The following is a 17,047-nucleotide window of genomic DNA, read 5'->3' as shown; positions in this document are numbered from 1 at the left end:
CAATTTTAAGTAGTGCAGAGGACAACCCAGGCAATGTTTTCCAACTTTATTATCAAGGATTCATTACTTTTTAAAAATTGTCATCATATTCTTTAGGCTTCCTTAAAACCGCAAATGGTTGGTACAAGCACTTCCCAAAGTTGGTTCTGAAGTAGCTCATCTGTTACCCTATTACAAACACAATGTGTATTGAACATACCACCAAGAACATTATCAAGGGGTTGAGAATCAGTTTTTACCACTACAACTCAGACCAACTGCTTCATTCCTTCACAAGGATACTTTTCCCAAAAAATAATTGAAATGTGAAGGTGATTGCTTCTCCACCATAAATGCCTTTCACACCAGGTAATTTGACTTCCTTACATCAAAGGAGCAAAGTGACAGAAATGTGAAATCAATGCAATGACCAAACTGGCTAGGAAACAAGCAACAGCTGAATCAAACCTCTTTTTGAAGATCTGGAAATTACTGTGATCTTTTATCCTCTTCCTACTCCCTCTCCCACCCCCATATCACCCTTCTTCTATATTTCAGTCTTTCATATGCCTCTATGCTTTCTGGCTCTAACAGTAAACACAGGTGCAGTATTTCTGCCCTGATTAGCCCAAACCTAAGCAGCACTGGAGTTCTCACATTCTCGTGGGAAAGCGTTTTCTCACAAAATATCCAATCCAATTTTTCTACCACATTTGTTCTGAAACGTCTCATTTCACAGAATGGGGAATAGGGAGATCATTCTCTAGGTGGGTGGCCAGCAGCATCAAGTTCGTAACAGCTTTACTATTAGGTATGCTGAAAAGAGGCCAAGGCAGCTCCAACAGTTGGAAAAATAAATACACCAAGAGAGAATGCAAACAGCTGTACAACAGCAATAGCTACTAAAGGGGCCAGCAGGTACAAAATATACACAGCCCACACACTTCCTCCTCCTTAACTCACTGTAAAAGAAATGCACACAATTGGGTTCTGCTGTTCATTTTCTACCCTCTCACTATAAAAAAACAAAAACACTCATTGGGGTTCTCATTGGTAGAGAGCCAAAGGACAAGGAGGGTCCCCAATCTACTGCTGTTCTATTAGTTACAGACCCTGTAATACAAGATTTCTACCTGTTCTGGTAAGAAAATTAATCAGTTGATGATAGAACAAATCAACAATCCAATACCATTCACACTCGTATGGGCCAGGTATTGGTGTTCCAGGCAAACTGGGCAAGCCCTCCCATGCTCCTAGCACACTGGTATTGTTGAGTTGATGGGAGGGAGAGTTGTCTTAGACATAAAAGGGATTAAGATGTCTTAAATCCTTTTGTTTTACTTTTATGAAATTAAACAGTTAAGTATGGTTTGAGGTTTGCATACAGGTATGACTGGCCTATTCCCAATGCAAACAGGCATCATAAAATGTATCTTAACCTTTTACTAAACACATAAAAAGAAGAAAAACCCAGTTAGAACATTAGAAACTTAAAAAAGTGAAAAGTAACATTATTTTAACTATTTTCTTTATTTTGACTTAAGTTTTATGAAGGGGAAATGTCTTGCTTAATAATTTAGATTGTATCAAAAGTCTTGTTTTGAGGGAGTGTCAATTTTAGATGGCCATGAGTTGAAGACAGCCTTGTTTTTTGATATTGTCTTAGAAAGCAGATAAGTGCACACAGAAAACAGGAGTTGGGGGAAGACATTAGAGGTGCAGTGCACATTCCCCCTGTAGATTGCTCAATAAAGACTTCTACCAATTTGTAGCAGGGATATTCAATTAAACTAAAAGATGGCAAATTCAAAACTGATAAAAGGAAACATTTGTTTTCACACAATTGTGAAAAAGTAAACAAATTGTGGAACTCATTGCCACAAGATGATGTCTTTAGGGGTCAAAATTTAACAAAATGGAGGTATACCTCAGTGGTTTGAGCAGTGGCCTGCTAAACCCAGGTTTGAGAGTTCGATTTCTGAGGGCGCCATTTAGGGATCTAGGGCAAAAAATTGGGGATAGGTCCTGCTTTGAGCAGGGGGTTGGACTAGATGACCTCCTGAGGTCCCTTCCAACCCTGATATTCTATGTATATGGTATGACGGTTAAGCACTGGAATAAATTGCCTAGCGAGGTTGTGGACTCTCCATCACTGGGGATTTTTTAGAGCAGGTTGGACAAACACCTGCCAGGGACAGTCTAGATACTACGTAGTCCTGCCTTGAGTGCAGGGGACTGGACTAGATGACCTCTCGAGGTCTGTTCCAGTTCTATGATTCTATGAATATCCACAGGTATGCTATGATATACATTTTGGAAAGGATATTCAACCTCATGCGTCATGATTTAAGCCAATCTCGTAACTATTAGCAAGTAGGAGGAGACCTAATCTTTTTTGTTTTGAGTTTTTTTGGGGGAGGGAGGAAAAGAAGGTAGATTGCCCCAAACCTACCTAATGCAAACTTTATCACACGTTCTTGTGAAACATCTGGGCACGGTCAGAGACAGTACACTGGACTAGATGGAACCGCTACTATCGCAATTCCTATCTCTCTCTCCCCCTATATATATATAAAAAAGGTGGGCCTACGGTGCCAAGTTCGGCTTCTGATTTCTTTGCCCAAAAACTTGAGGAGTGTTCAGATTTGGGTTTCTGGTTAGTCCGCAGGGGCCAGCTGTGAAATTCCAATCTAATGTTTGGATCCAGGGTTTAGGTTCAAGTACATCTATCCTAAGGTACCTGTAATGGACCCACCACCATAGTGCCTAGGCATCCATATACTTGACACCTATTTTTGTGCACATATGTGTTACATATCAGAACACTGATGCACAAAGTTCTAGGAAAGATCAGACGGGAGAGCTCAATGTTTTTCTTCAGGACACGATTATGTTTGGATCCAACAGAGCTTACCTTGTCTTTAAAATCTATGTGGTTCTGTAGGATAGCTCTGTGATATGTGGCCGTCCTCACAAAATCCTGCATCATATTCTGTTGTTGAGACAGACAGCCATAAAACTAAAAGAAAAGGAGGAATGGAAAAATAGAAAAAGATAAAGCCCATCTTCTACCAAACTACCTGTATTTAACAGTAGCAAGGGCCTAACCCTTTGCTGCAGAATCCTGAGCTAACTTTCTACCTGGTCCGGTGATTAAGGTCAGAAAAATAGGGAAACATCTATAATTTACTTCCACAAAACTGGCATTAGATGACTTTGTTACCTGAAAATACTGAGCAGCAGATGCTTCTTCTGTTCGCTGATTGAAAACAGAGTTTTCCTTCTTCTGATTCCGGCATCTCTTCAGTGCATTTGAAAATGTGCTGTACTCTAGAAAAGAAAAAAAAAGAGAAATGGAGCAAAATATGAAAGCTACTAACCCACAGAGAGCAAAACAGCATGTTCACAACAAGAACTCAGTGACAGATTTTGTTTGGAGTGGTGAAGGGAAATGGTGCCTCTTATAAAGTTAACTATTTATTAGCTGACACAACAGTCTCAGCTACAGTTGATTATTTACATTAAGAAAAAGTTATGTTAATGCAAAACAGCATAAGATGATGGCAGAGCTGGTAATGCATGTGTTAAATTATTAGGTTATATTACATGGTATGGAATTCTCTATTTTTCTTAAACTTTGGGGAGCCTTAAGAGGAAGGTCTCAGTATCTGAACTGATTACTGAGCACATGGGTGGACATGACACTGGTGCCCTGTGGAGAATCCCAGACAGGCCTGTTCAAGTGGCCATGAGTTATGGCTGACTCTGTTGGAGGAGTTTCTTTGTGTTGCAGACAAGCTGGGCAAAGGGGAGTTAATGCTCAGCGTCCACCTAGAGTAGCCTCGGCCAATAATGAGATCACTAGGGATAATTGGGGGAGGAATGGCTTTGTGCTAGGAGGGATCCATCCTAGGATTAAGGAACAAAAATTTGCGGGGCAGAGGGATGGGCTAATAAACCGCTAACCAGAGGCTGCTGAGGACCATGCACCTTACCAATATTCTAGCTATGACCCCTGGAGCGGGCGACAGACTGGGCATCTGTGGATCTGAACATTTTTTACATTGGACATGTGATAGGAAAACTCAAGCAGGCCCAAAAGCAGACAACCAGATTGCTCAGCAGCTTTTGGATCTGACTGAAAAAACTGAAGCAAAACTTTTCACACAGGGAACAAAAGACAACACATACTAGAAATTCAATAAAAGTAAAATTTATTTAGGAAAGAAAAAGCTCTGAAAAGAGGTTTCTGCATAAATGGTAATAAAACCAAGCATGAAAGTCTTCCTCCTCTGTTCATGGCTGGCTCCTGAAATAAAAGTTAAAACAAGAGCAGTCAGAACAGTTTTAAATAAACCATGCAATTCTAACAACTTACTGACCCCCCAGAAAAGAGAAAGGGGATGTGGGAGAGAGAACTCCAAAACTCACAGGTCTTCAAATAAAAATAATTTATTTCTGAGGAATACAAAGTACATACGCAAGGAAGAAGTCACTTAGTGCTCTAGTCAAGTAGGAACTTGTTTGAGTAGCAGCCCTTCAAACCCAGAGATCTGGAAAATAAAAACATAACAGCAGTTAATCAGCCACCAACAATAAATCTCAGAATATGGTAACCAAGGAAAACAATCACCTCCTCCAGCCTTTCTTCTATATTTGAGCTCCCCAAATCAGGACTTAAGTTGCACTGGTCCCTCTCTGCTGGGGACAGATGCCACAAATAAGGCAAAGACAGACAGGAGAGACAGTAGCTGGCTTTCCTAACCCAGCCCATAAAAACTTCAACAAGTTGGACATGAGCTTTCCTAAGGAGAAACACACACAACACAAAAAGAAAAAAAAGTAGAGCTAATGAATCAAATACATATAAAGGGTTCTACCCTATTGTCCTTGCTCAGGCAAACTTTAGTCAATGGGAGTTCTGTTTGAGTAGGAACTTCAAAGACAGACTCAGAAAGTAAAATTTTTAAATGTTTGGTAAAAATGTATGGCAAACAGCATGCAGAACTCATTAGAAATTTAGCAAGCTACTTACTTTTCTGTTGCTGCTACTCCGGTCTTTCAGCCATTGTATAGGTAGTGTCACAAAATCTGGAAAGGTGAACTTGAGTAGAGTCTCAACCCTCCCTACAGCCATATATTCTGTTTCAGTGAGAGGGCTTAGCACTGATGAATAAGACAAACACATGCATGATTCCTCAAGCAAGTCTGAACCAAATCATGTAACAACCCACTGAACTTGTGGGACAACCCAGGGCCAACTACTGCAAAGGCTTTACAGGTCTCCGCCTAAGGGCTAGATAACACACTAAGGGGTATTAAGTTCAAAACCCATTGCTCTGACGGACCCTGCCAACATCACCCCAACAGGGGACTGTGCATATAGCAGTGGGAGAGTGCAGCAGGCCTGGCTCACTCCCAACCCAACCAGGTACACTTTGGCTGAGGAGGTAAGTATTGTGCAGAGGGAGGGAGGAGGAACACTTGCTGCTACCATGGTGGGGCAGTGGATCCCTGCTGCCATGTCTGTGAGGCAGGGGACAAGAAAGCCCATACTGCTACCACTATCTTTTTGGGAAGGACAGGACCCATCCACCTGACACTACAAGTGGGGCTCCGTGATGGGATCCCCGGGATACAACCTGGAACTGGGGTACCACTGTGCCCTTTTAATGCTCCAGCCTGGGCTGCATCTCACAATGCTTTGCTAGTGACCCCTCAGGTGCTGTTATCACTCAGCACAACTGCATGTGGAGCCTCACACTCAGCTATATTGCATGAATGCTCCCTAAGCCACTTACAAATCACACAGAGAAAGCCACCAGCAACTCTCTCAAGCCCCCAGTCTTGCACCCCCGGAACATACTGTCTTGCCCTGGTCAGAAGCCTGTGTGGAGAGGACACACAGCAGCCTTTGTAAACTGAGCTTAGATTTCCCAAGCACTTCAACCAAAATACACTGTTTTTGGTACAATATAAAACAAATGTATTAAACTACAGAAAGAGAGATTTTAAGTGATTATAAGTGGTACGCACAAAAGATCAGAGACAATTACCAAAGAAAATAAAAAGTAAGCATGAAGTCTAAATCTTAAACCTTATTAGACTAGGCAGCATTTGGATCAAGCAGTTTTCTCACCCCACTGGATGTTGCAGGCAGGTTACAGTTCTTAATATACACAGGCTTCCCCTTTAAATCTGGGGCAGCATTCTTGTTGCTTCCAGCTTAAGTGGGGGAGGAAAAAGATTAAAGCATAATGCCACTGTTCCCTATTTATATCATCAGTCCATGTGCCTGGAAAACACTAGCCCAGATGTGTCCTGGTGGACTTTGCTGGGTCACAGAGGTGAGCAATCCCTCACTGTGCAATGCTTGCACAACCCTCTTACAGCTTTGTAAACCCCTTGATTACAACTTTCCTGCTGATTAAACAAATACTCTCCTGGGAATGGGTTGTATGACATATATATCTGTGTGAAGATGGGGCCATGGGCAGTGAGTAGGGCCAAAGGATTGGGGTGGGGAGAGAACCTGCCTTGCCATATGAGCCTAGGGTCCTGGACTGACTACATCCAGCCCTGGAGCAACCTACAAGCAATCTGGAATCAACATTGCCACTACATGATGTATCGCTGACATGTCCCTTTCCATCCCTCACAGCACAGAAAAAAAGTAAATTTGAAAAACCTCATTAAAAAGATACTCAGTCTCCATGGGATGAACAGAATCTTGGGAGGCCCAGCTGCTTGCCCTGCGTCTAGAGGTGGGCCAGAAACTAACCCATTTCACTCTACTGCTTTGCTTCATGGGAAGATAACAGCAGAAAACAGTCCTGTGCCAGAGAAAAAATTCTTTTCCAAAACCAGCCAGTATCTTATGCCTCTTCCATTCCTTCCTAATTATTTGAAAGGTGAGAGCTGGTGCAATAGCTTTGCCTTCCTTTCCCCTCCAAGGACAATCTTTCCTTTCTCACACACACATTGTTTATCCTGTGTTAACACTTTTGCAGAGAACAGGAACCTTAACTATAACTCATCTTTGATCTCAGAGGATGTGCGTGGTGGGAAGAACAAAAAGAACTATGTTCATCTGCTTGTCGTACTTTCTCCTCTGGATCTGGATAGATGATTGCAACAGTAATTGTCCAATCCCGGCAAATTATAAAATGAACAGACGTTGGGTTAAAGAAGAAAGAATAGTGGTCCTAGATGAAGTGTTTAGACAAAAGTCTGGTCTTTTTCAGTACTGGCTTCAAATGCCCTTAGTCCATCAGTTTCCTTTACATAAGCCCTGGGTGGATGCTGGAAGAATATAAGAGCCTCTTGAAGAATGCAAAGGGGAGAAATGAGGAAAGAGACAAACATGCCTTGTGTCCCTCTCCACTCTCCTCAAAAATACAAAATTGATTAAAAAACCCCTGCAGTTGGCTACTAGAACTTTCCGTAATTGTGGAACTGTACTGCCATCCTGTTATCCAAATATCACACAAGGTACTCAAGGTTCAGGAACAAAAAATACCGGCTGCATTACATCTTCTAACTCCCAGCAAGCTTACAGCAAGCTTTTAATCCTGTCTCTATTTTCCGTGTGTACCTCAGCAGCTTACGCTACAGAAACTATTTGAGCTATTTTTATACAAAGAAATATGAATCTTGATCACCATTTTTGGGTAAGAAACAATGGATCCATTCCAGCAAAATGAAAAAAAAATCTTAGCTGAATAAATTAAAGCATCAGTTTACAATGTTTCCATGAAAAATTATTTCACGTTTGAAATGCCCACATCTTTCTATCCAGCTTCTGACTGAATCAATCTTCCACATAAAGCTTGCTCCTCTTACTTTGTTTCCATCTACTGAAATTTAAATGCTAAGCCCCTTCAACCTTTACAAATTTCACATGTTTAAAGAGAGAGTCTTTTACTATGCAGGAAATTATAGATAAATAACTTCAAATTCCAGATCAGCCTGCAGATAGAAATTATTATTGCAGCTTGGCGATTTGATTCTTTAAATTTATGTTTGTTCTCTTCCTCATACAGAAGACTGTTCCTAACAAGAAATCATGTAGATTTTTTTAGGCAAAACGTCTTCATTACAAGGTTATCATTTTCAGATATTGTCTGAAACCTCAGTTACTTGCATTTGTCTATGTGAATCCCACAGTAAATAGGCATAATTCTACATGTTTACCATTAACTGTGTAAAAACTGAACGAAAAAACTGTAAATAAAATGGAAACAGAAGATAAATCAGAAGTGACAATCTGTAATGGAAAAGCTGCATACTTTGGGTTCTTTTTAGTATGAATGGGGTGATTATTTCATTCATAGATTGTTCCTGAAGGAGGCAGAACATTGCTAGCCACCCTGTCTTCTATGTTAAGCAGGTATTTCCAATAACTCCTTTGGTTCCATTTGCGGCCCCCACACTGATGTAGTATTTTTCCTTTCTGGTTAATTATCCTACTAAACACAAAAAATCTCTTCAAAAGTCTTTTAACATTTACAACTCCTAGCTGCTGATAACCATCACAGATCTTATGAATATGTTCACGATCATATATTGACTAATGTTCTTTGATTGACACCTAGTTTTCTGACTTCCCAGAAGGCTAGGAATTTAATCTGCTCCAGGAGATCTGGAGACATGTCCAAAACACTGCCCCAGCCAATATGAAAATGGACTAGCATATTTCTGTATTTAACAAACACTTTATCCCAAATTGTCTTATTTTAAATATCTTTTCAACTTCAGTATGTGAAGCAGACTTTCAAAGCTGCATGCCAGTAGGAACAACTATAATTTTACTTGGAAAAATAAAAAACAGTGTTCATATCCAGCAAAAAAAAAACAGTTAGATAACTTAAGGCTGACTGTTCTCTGTAGTCTCTTTGTTGAATCAGAATTACTTGCAAGTCTTTGTTTGAAAGTAAAGTTCCAAATAATCCACCCCAAGAATGGTTAAACACATAACTGGCACATTTCTGGGTTGCCCTGATTATAACTCTACATTTTCCAATCAAGTGCCAAACACTTGGCACTAAAAATCTATTCAACATTCCTGCTTGATTTTCAAGAACAAACAGAATATTTACTGTTAAACCTATGGCCCCATGTGCCTTACCAAGGTTTTAGGACTCCATACAACATGTTTCCTTCTAGGATGGTAGCGGAACTGATTCCCTTCTCAGAAGGCTGCTGGGTTGCCAGAGATGGTGCCATACTACTACCTGCAAGTTTGATTCTGCAGTGCTGTGTCTTTAAAGTATTGGTATTGTTTTGTGGTCTGTAAACCCAAGTACAGCACTATTTAACCAAGTGGCACATGGCCGAGTAATCCGAGTCTCAAAATCGAGACTCCTCTAACTCTGCTCTGACAGAGGCTCCTACTGTTGCCTTGGGCAAATTACTTAACCTACCTGCTTGTTTTTCATGGGTAAAACACAGTAATACTTACCTACCTACTTCACAAGGTTCTTGTGAGGATTAGATTTTCAAAAGCATTTAAAGGTCATCTGCAAAGGAAAAGATACTGGGTTTTGTGCCCCTTTTTGCTTCTTTATGTCATATAAGGATGGCCTGAAAATTTTTCGCCACCTGCGTCCCAAAAAGTTTTTTCTTCTTTTTTTTTTAAATAATAGAAATTCAGGTCTTTTCTACTTTGGTCTTCCTTGAAGATACAATGGACAACTTGAGAATTGGAAGGACGATATCATAATATCAAGCAATTCAAATCAATTTGAGAGGGGAAGTGATTATAATTTTTTGCTAAATAAAATCAAAATCCCAACCACACTTATCTAACTCACAATGTTCTATGAACAGTTGAAAGGAAAAATCTGTCAAAGTTTCAACACTTCTCTCTGCAGGACAGACATACCCTTAGACTCCACTACCCAGCACTAGAGCAGATGCAAGTAGCTCTAAGGGATTCTACAGTCTGTAAATCGGTGTAAGAGGAACTAACTTGCTCCTCACCTGTGAAACTGGTCCTCAGTCTTTGAATAAGATTCTAAATAGCTTTAAGGAGAAGATTTTCCTCATATTGCCAACATTTTAAGACAGGGATCTTCAGTTCTGAAATCAGACCTGCCAATATATTACGCATTGTACTGTGCATACATTCAATTTGGCAGATCTTCCCCTCTCCCAGTTGTTGTTTGCTCTGTGGCTTTTCTCTGATACCCATACTTCTTTGTCAAATTGCCTTTGCAATATAGCAGGTTGGGAAATGATTTTTTCCTGCAAAAAATTTCAAACCAAATGAACAATTTTTCATTTTCAAAGTTTTCTGTGAAATGTTCTGTTTTTTCGAGAAAAACCTGATTTTTTAAATTTTCAGATATTTTTCCAATTAAAACCAATCTATTTTGACAAAAGAGATTTAAAAAAAAATTAATGAGGAAAGCCACTTTTTGTAGAAACACATTTCAATGGAATTTTTTTTTTTTTTTTTTACCAGCTCTACCTCTCAGCCATCTGATGTAGTTATTAATGTTACCCAAAAATCCCCACTAGTCCAAGAAAATCTATACATCCAGTTTGGTAACCTTTCAGAGACATACTGTATCTATACCGTGTTTATACACTATTTTAGTGTTTAGTGACTGCAATGAAGCAGTTCAAAGATCCTTTGTGGGCATGAAAACTGAACTGTGCAGTCATTGAATAAAGGCAAGTTCTAGACAGGACTTAAATTCCCAGGATATAAAACCAATAAATGAGTTTTTGTGAGGGGGTCCCCCTATGATGTGAGTAGCCCAGACTTCTGTCAAGAGCGGAGCAGACGCCCCGATACTCTGTCACAACTCATGCTGACCAACCTGTACCGTACCACTGTAAAATGCCAACCAAATGCTACATGACATTATATTAACAACACAGTTATACTGATTTCTATCTGCGAGATGCCTAGCCTCACTGTAGATGAAACATACTCAAATATGGAACATAATATTAGTGCACCTCTCCCATCTGCTCAGAGCAGATGGAGTCTCTCAGCATTATCACCGTGGGGGCCTCCAGTAATAAAACTGGAAGGGCGTGGGAGAGAAAAACAAAACAGAATATGGCAAAAACAGAATCACGATTGGAAAAAAAAACAGAGTACAAAAATAAAACCACTAGTGATAAGTCATTAAATAAATGCATACTACAATTAGCCTCTAGCCCTTTTGATTTCAGGCAGTGGAGAATAATTCAGACACATTAGATGGAACATTGGCTGGAGTCTGCAATTAGAGAGTTGTGGTTCTACTAACAGTAAATTTGGGCCGTGATTTGTAAGTTTACTCAGCAGTGAATTTGGTCCCATGTCTGAAATAGAGGAACACAAGACTCTCTAGGTGATGATTGGGTTATACAGAATATATGAAACCCTGCTAGGTTCATCAGCTCTTCTACTGTTAATCAGAGAAACACTCTTACATGCACAACACGAGGATCTCAAAACTCCAACCAAGGAAATGGAGGGCTAATTCTCCCTTTGATAAGGACAGTACCATTGATGATGGCATTAGCATTGAAATCAACTGTATATGTTCATCAAGGATAGACTATCTTCCAAGAATCTAATGCAGAAAAAAACAAAAACAAATCAACCTACCCTTTTACATACTCAAGATGATATATTGGGATTTGAAGTTAGCAGTGACCCAGCAGACACAATAACAGCAGTAGTAACAACTGCAAGAGGGGCAGCATACACCTGAAGGAAAAGTCTCTCAGGAGTCCTTGTGGACTGCCACAAGTTTGGAAGCAAAGGAATTTTTCTCTTAAAATAACAACAACAACAACAACAAAAATTCTGCAGAATGTGAGCCTTTACATAGCCATAAACATGGCAGACTAGACAAATGGAATTCAGATGTTCATTTTAACACTTAATTTATTAACATTTCAAACAACATTAAATAATTTGTTTGTGAACATGATGACTGAACACTACATTATAATTTGCAAACTAATTCAGTTATTTCTACTGCTTGTTTCCAAGTGATTTCTCTTCTGTCCTTTTAAGCTCTTCTATTGATTCCAAACTTACTGCAAAAATGTTGGGAATGGTTTTGTCCCATGCACACTAGTGGGTGAATCACTTCCCGCATCAATACAGGAGAACTTGATGCTCACAGACTTTGTCCTCAATGGGCCAATTTGCAAATACAGAGAGGATTTTATATCAACTGTGGTTTTTTGATATGCAACAGGACTGATGGCACCAAAGTGCTTCATATCCAAAGTAAACCAATAATGATAAAAGGAGCCAATCACCATCATCAAACTGTCTTTTCAGCAGAATATTAAAATAGTACCTTCAATTTCAAGCTACTATAATGCTACAAAAACAACTTGAGCTACAGGAAGTTATCACCCATTTTATCAGCCTCATATTAAAATGGATTATACATAAACTTAAATCAGGACGTTTTAATTATTATTTGCATTGTAAAGTATGAGATATAATGGAGTGTTTAGAAATAATCCTGCAAATTGGAGAGAGCAATGCCATGAGATGTGGCTATTAAAGTTCCATCCCAACTTTGCACAAAGATTATATAATCACTGTAACTGTCCAGAACCTCTCTAATTTAAACTACAATCTCAGAACTAAAGGAAAGTGGTGGATTTTCCATCTTTTCAGATCTGCACATCAAAACTAGATGCCTTTCTGTTTTAGCCAAAATACAAGTTATTGGGGTTAATACAATGGTAACCGGGTGAAATGTAATGGTTTGTGATATACAGGTGTTCAGATCAAATGATTTAATGGTCCCATCTAACTGTAAACTCTATGAATCTATGTTAATTACAGAGAACAGACATGTTTGGTAACAGTTAATTTTCATAACTGAAGCATGGTTGTAGACCGTATACACCACAGTAAACAATTATTAGTTCGACATGGAAAATGTGTTATTGCCTAATTTTTTAGCTCTGTATCATACTTAAAGAAAATGTACACAATGCTATATGTCTACATCTAGGTGCATCCTCTAATAGGGCTGTTGAATATATGGGGGTGAGACGCTAGGTCTGTCATGAGAGATCAGGTACATGTTCCTCCTCACTTAATCTAGAGTGAGTGAAGGCTCACAGTCCCAGTGTGCATAACGCAGGCAGAAATCAACAGATACATTAATCAGTGTACAGATTTTAGTTTGCTGGAGTGCACTCCAGATTTGCAGGGATTATGTTTTATTAGTTTTCAAAAGGTAATGGGTTAATGGCATGGTATTTTACCAAACTTATTCCACAGTTTCAACGTACAAGCCAAGACAATCATCCATGGAGTGTTTCCCACAACCTAATTTTTAATCATTTCAAAGAGAATATGTTTCGCCACGTCTTAAGATACTGATAAATTACATAAACAAACCGCATACTGCCACACTCACCTTTTAAAAGCAACACAAACCCTGAAACTACCCTCTGTTCACATGGAGGAAATAAAGCTCTGTACCTTAAAAAGCGTTGATCAAATTCCAGCCAAAAATTTAAACAAACAAAGTTTATGCATAGTGTGTTTTCTATCCTAAGTACTATAGATTAACCACAGAAAACAATACAGGGCCAGCATAGAGTACCACCAGACTTTGTGAAACATACGAACTATGGTGAGTAATGATATTAGACTGGAGTTGAGCAAAAAATTGGAATTTCTGTCCCATGGGAAATTAGGATTCTTAAATATTTGTTTTCATCACAAATTAGGATGGAAAGTTGACATATCAGAATTTGCCCAGAATGAAAAGTTCTGAAAATTTTTCATTTCGAAATGGTGAAATGTTTTATTTCAGCATTTTCAATTGAAACTGACCATTTGGATATTTCCAAATCGAAGTGTTTTATTTCAGTTTGCTGAACTGATACTAAATATTTTGTTTCAAGTCAGTTCAAATTGAACTGCATCTACTGGTGGTGACACTTTCCATCATGGGAGTTGTAGTTCAGGAGTCTGATGCCCACATTCTCTCCTATGGATCAGACAGCCTAGCCAGACTACATCTCCCATGATGCAATGTGTTTTGCCTCTGATCATGTCTCATGCGAGATATAGTCTAGCCACCGAGCCTGGCCCACAGGAGAGAATAGGACATCAGGCAACGGTCCTATCACTGCCACAAGGCAATATGGCACCATCAGGAGATGCAGTTTAATGCTGAACTCAAAATGGAACTGTTTGTTTCAAGCCATCAAAGTGAAATATTTTAATTTGGGTCAAATCAACTCAAACGAAAATATCTGCAGGGGGAGGAGTGGGTTAAGAGAACATAAACTGTGTAGTAGAGGGCTACATTATTTCATTCATTCAGCAATTCTACATACACAACCCCATTTCATCAGGCATAATATTACATGCCCAGCTACATATAGATGGAGATGGGTCCCTGAACACCTTGCTTCATAGGGGGTCCAACAAAACCAAGGCCCACCCTTGTTCATGACACACTGACACTTGAATGACTTGGTAGATACAGCAGTTTGTAGAATAGTTAACCAACTCAATTTCAAAATAATGCCAATATTGTCTAATACCTGTCCTGCTTAACTGATTGAACTAGAATATATATTTAAACAAGAAATGAACCCAACAAACCCTGTACTCTCACTGGAACATGACAATTGAAAATTAAGTGGGAGTGAAACACTCCAGGTGCAGACATTTCCCTAAGGCACAAATTTTAAAATTTCAATGCAAAATCGAGAAAAAAATTGATTGAAACACTCTTTGGAAATTCCAAGGCATGTCTTTGCTGAGACTGAGAACAGAGCTACCAGATAACATTAAAGAAGATGGCAAACAAACCATAACATGACTTTTTCAGCTAGATAACCCCCTCTTCTGAGAGAAAAACAGCTCCATTATGTAGAGGTTTACATGCACGTGGATCAAACAGTGGTGAAGAGAGCTATGGCTGAGCTGAAAAAAAAAAAAAATCAGTTTCCAAGTAACTGTCTTCATGTCATTTACTCAGACACTTTGGTGGAATATTAATAATATTGACTGTAAAACAGAAAATCTGGAAATTTAAAATTATCCAGATCAGAACTAAAAAAAAGACATGAAGGAAACAAAAAGCAAAAATATGTTTTAACTCACACAGCTACATAATAAAAGAAAAAAACACTGGATTACACAGTTTTCACATTTGATAAACCACATTAAACTTCAAAAAATAAGTATTACCATGCAGGGAGAAAGAAAACAACATGGATTAATTCCTAGATCAGGGGTTCTCAAACTTCATTGCACCATGACTCCCTTTTGACAATAAAAATTACTACATGACCCCAGGAGTGGGGACCGAAGCCTCAGCCCACCTGATTCCCACTGCCCCAGGTTGGAGAGCCAAAGCCCAAGCTCCACTCCCTTGGTGGGGAAGGGGTCAAAGCCAAAGCCCAACGGCTTCAGCCTCAGCCAGGGGGCCTATAACCTGAGCCCCACTGCCCAGCAAATCTAAGCCAGCCCTGGGGATCCAATTAAAATGGGGTCCCGACCCACAGTTTGAGAACCGCTGTCCTAGAGCAACGGTGGGATGTCACATGACACACAAAAACTGGCAAGATTCGACTGATCTTTCTTCTGCTCCCTTAATTCCCCTCTTTAAAATCATTTTACCAATTGCTGATCTTAAAACACAAGCAATGGATATATTCACACAGATAAACTAAGCAAGAAATTGGAGGAATAAGAGGTTCTGAAAAACAAGCAGCATATCACATCACATTGAGATAACATGGCAGCAGCAGAATCAGATTAGCCCTTGCGATACCCTTTAGTTTAGGGGTCGGCAACCTTTCAGAAATAGTGTGCTGTGTCTTCATTTATTCATTGTAATTTAAGGTTTCGCGTGCCAGTACTACCTTTTACCGTTTTTAGACGGTCTCTTTCTATAAGTCTGTAATATATTTCTAAACTATTGTTGTACGGAAAGTAAATAAGGTTTTAAAAATGTTTAAGAAGCTTCATTTAAAATTAAATTAAAATGCAGAGTCCCCCAGACCAGTGGCCAGGACCAGAGCAGTGTGAGTGTCACTGAAAATCAGCTTGCATGCAGCCTTTGGCACACGTGCCATAGGTTGCCTACCCTTGCTTTAGATCTTATTGCCTTGCAAATAGTCAGTGAGATATTCAAAATAGCATGTAAGTTTTTGGTTGGCAGACTCCCTCATTGGATCAAAGAGTAGAGAGTCCGGGAGGGTCATGACAATGGAAGCTATCACTCAAGGGGGATGGCAGACTCGAAGTGCCAACAGCAAGAATAACAGACATGAAATATAACAGAAGGCATAAAAATCATTTACTGAGCCATCCAGAGAGAGAACAGAACAGCAGGTCTCAATATCACTTTATGTGGATCATGCACTACAAACAGAGCCTGGGAAACAATGAGGAAGCACACACCTCCCTGGAAGCAATACAGGTTACAGTGGTAACTATTTTAATGAACAACTATATTTTGATGTCTAACAAATGATTGTTCCTCTCATTCTGGAGAGATCCTCCACTGAGTTAAAACTTTAGGGCACTGTGAACCCACAGAGAGGTGAAAGCAGCCAGGGCACTCCAGGACCAGGATCTCTATTTATATCTGCAAAACTAGGGGTGCAGTTGTGCATATATACATTTTCCAATACAGTTTCACTTTATTCTTATGCATTAGTAACATTTAAGATTTTTTTCAGTAAATTCTATGAATTTAACCCTGCTCTAAACTGACTGTAATAAAGCAGGTCTAGGTGAAGCAAACCATCTCCTCTTTTTAAAGTTCCATGGAAAAAAGTCAGAACTTTAAAAGGAAACTAGCAAGTGATTACATTGTTATATTGGAGAGAACTTCACATGATGCATATTAAGATTCTGAATCAGCAAAACACTTAAGCAGGTGCTTAACTTTAAGCATGTGACCAGTCTCACTGAAGCATGTGAGTAGTCAGAGACTACTCACATGCTTAAAATTAAGCATTTGCTTACGTATTTTGTTGAAACAGGGCCTAAATGTGCAGCTGAAGTTGAAAAAGCAAAAGTGAGTGAACAAATATCAGATTATTTTCAGAATCACAG

General features: G+C 39.3%; 1 protein-coding gene across 3 annotated transcripts in view; it reads right to left on the bottom strand.

Moving 5' to 3' along the window:
• The window catches only part of LOC116837437 (histone-arginine methyltransferase CARM1-like), a 125,879-nt gene that overhangs the window by 64,776 nt on the left and 44,056 nt on the right, over positions 1-17,047 (bottom strand). For all 3 annotated transcript variants that reach the window (XM_032801798.1, XM_032801800.2, XM_032801797.2), the window contains 2 exons: positions 3,203-3,309; positions 2,894-2,998 (listed from right to left, as the gene is read on the bottom strand). In XM_032801798.1, the coding sequence (XP_032657689.1) occupies positions 2,894-2,998; positions 3,203-3,309 (212 nt within the window). The remainder of the gene's footprint in view (positions 1-2,893; positions 2,999-3,202; positions 3,310-17,047) is intronic.

This window comes from Chelonoidis abingdonii, chromosome 6 (genome assembly GCF_003597395.2).
Source record: "Chelonoidis abingdonii isolate Lonesome George chromosome 6, CheloAbing_2.0, whole genome shotgun sequence".
Lineage (NCBI taxonomy): Eukaryota > Metazoa > Chordata > Testudines > Testudinidae > Chelonoidis > Chelonoidis abingdonii.
The sequence above is the reverse complement of the archived record's forward strand: the minus strand, read 5'-3'. Positions and strand labels throughout refer to the sequence as shown.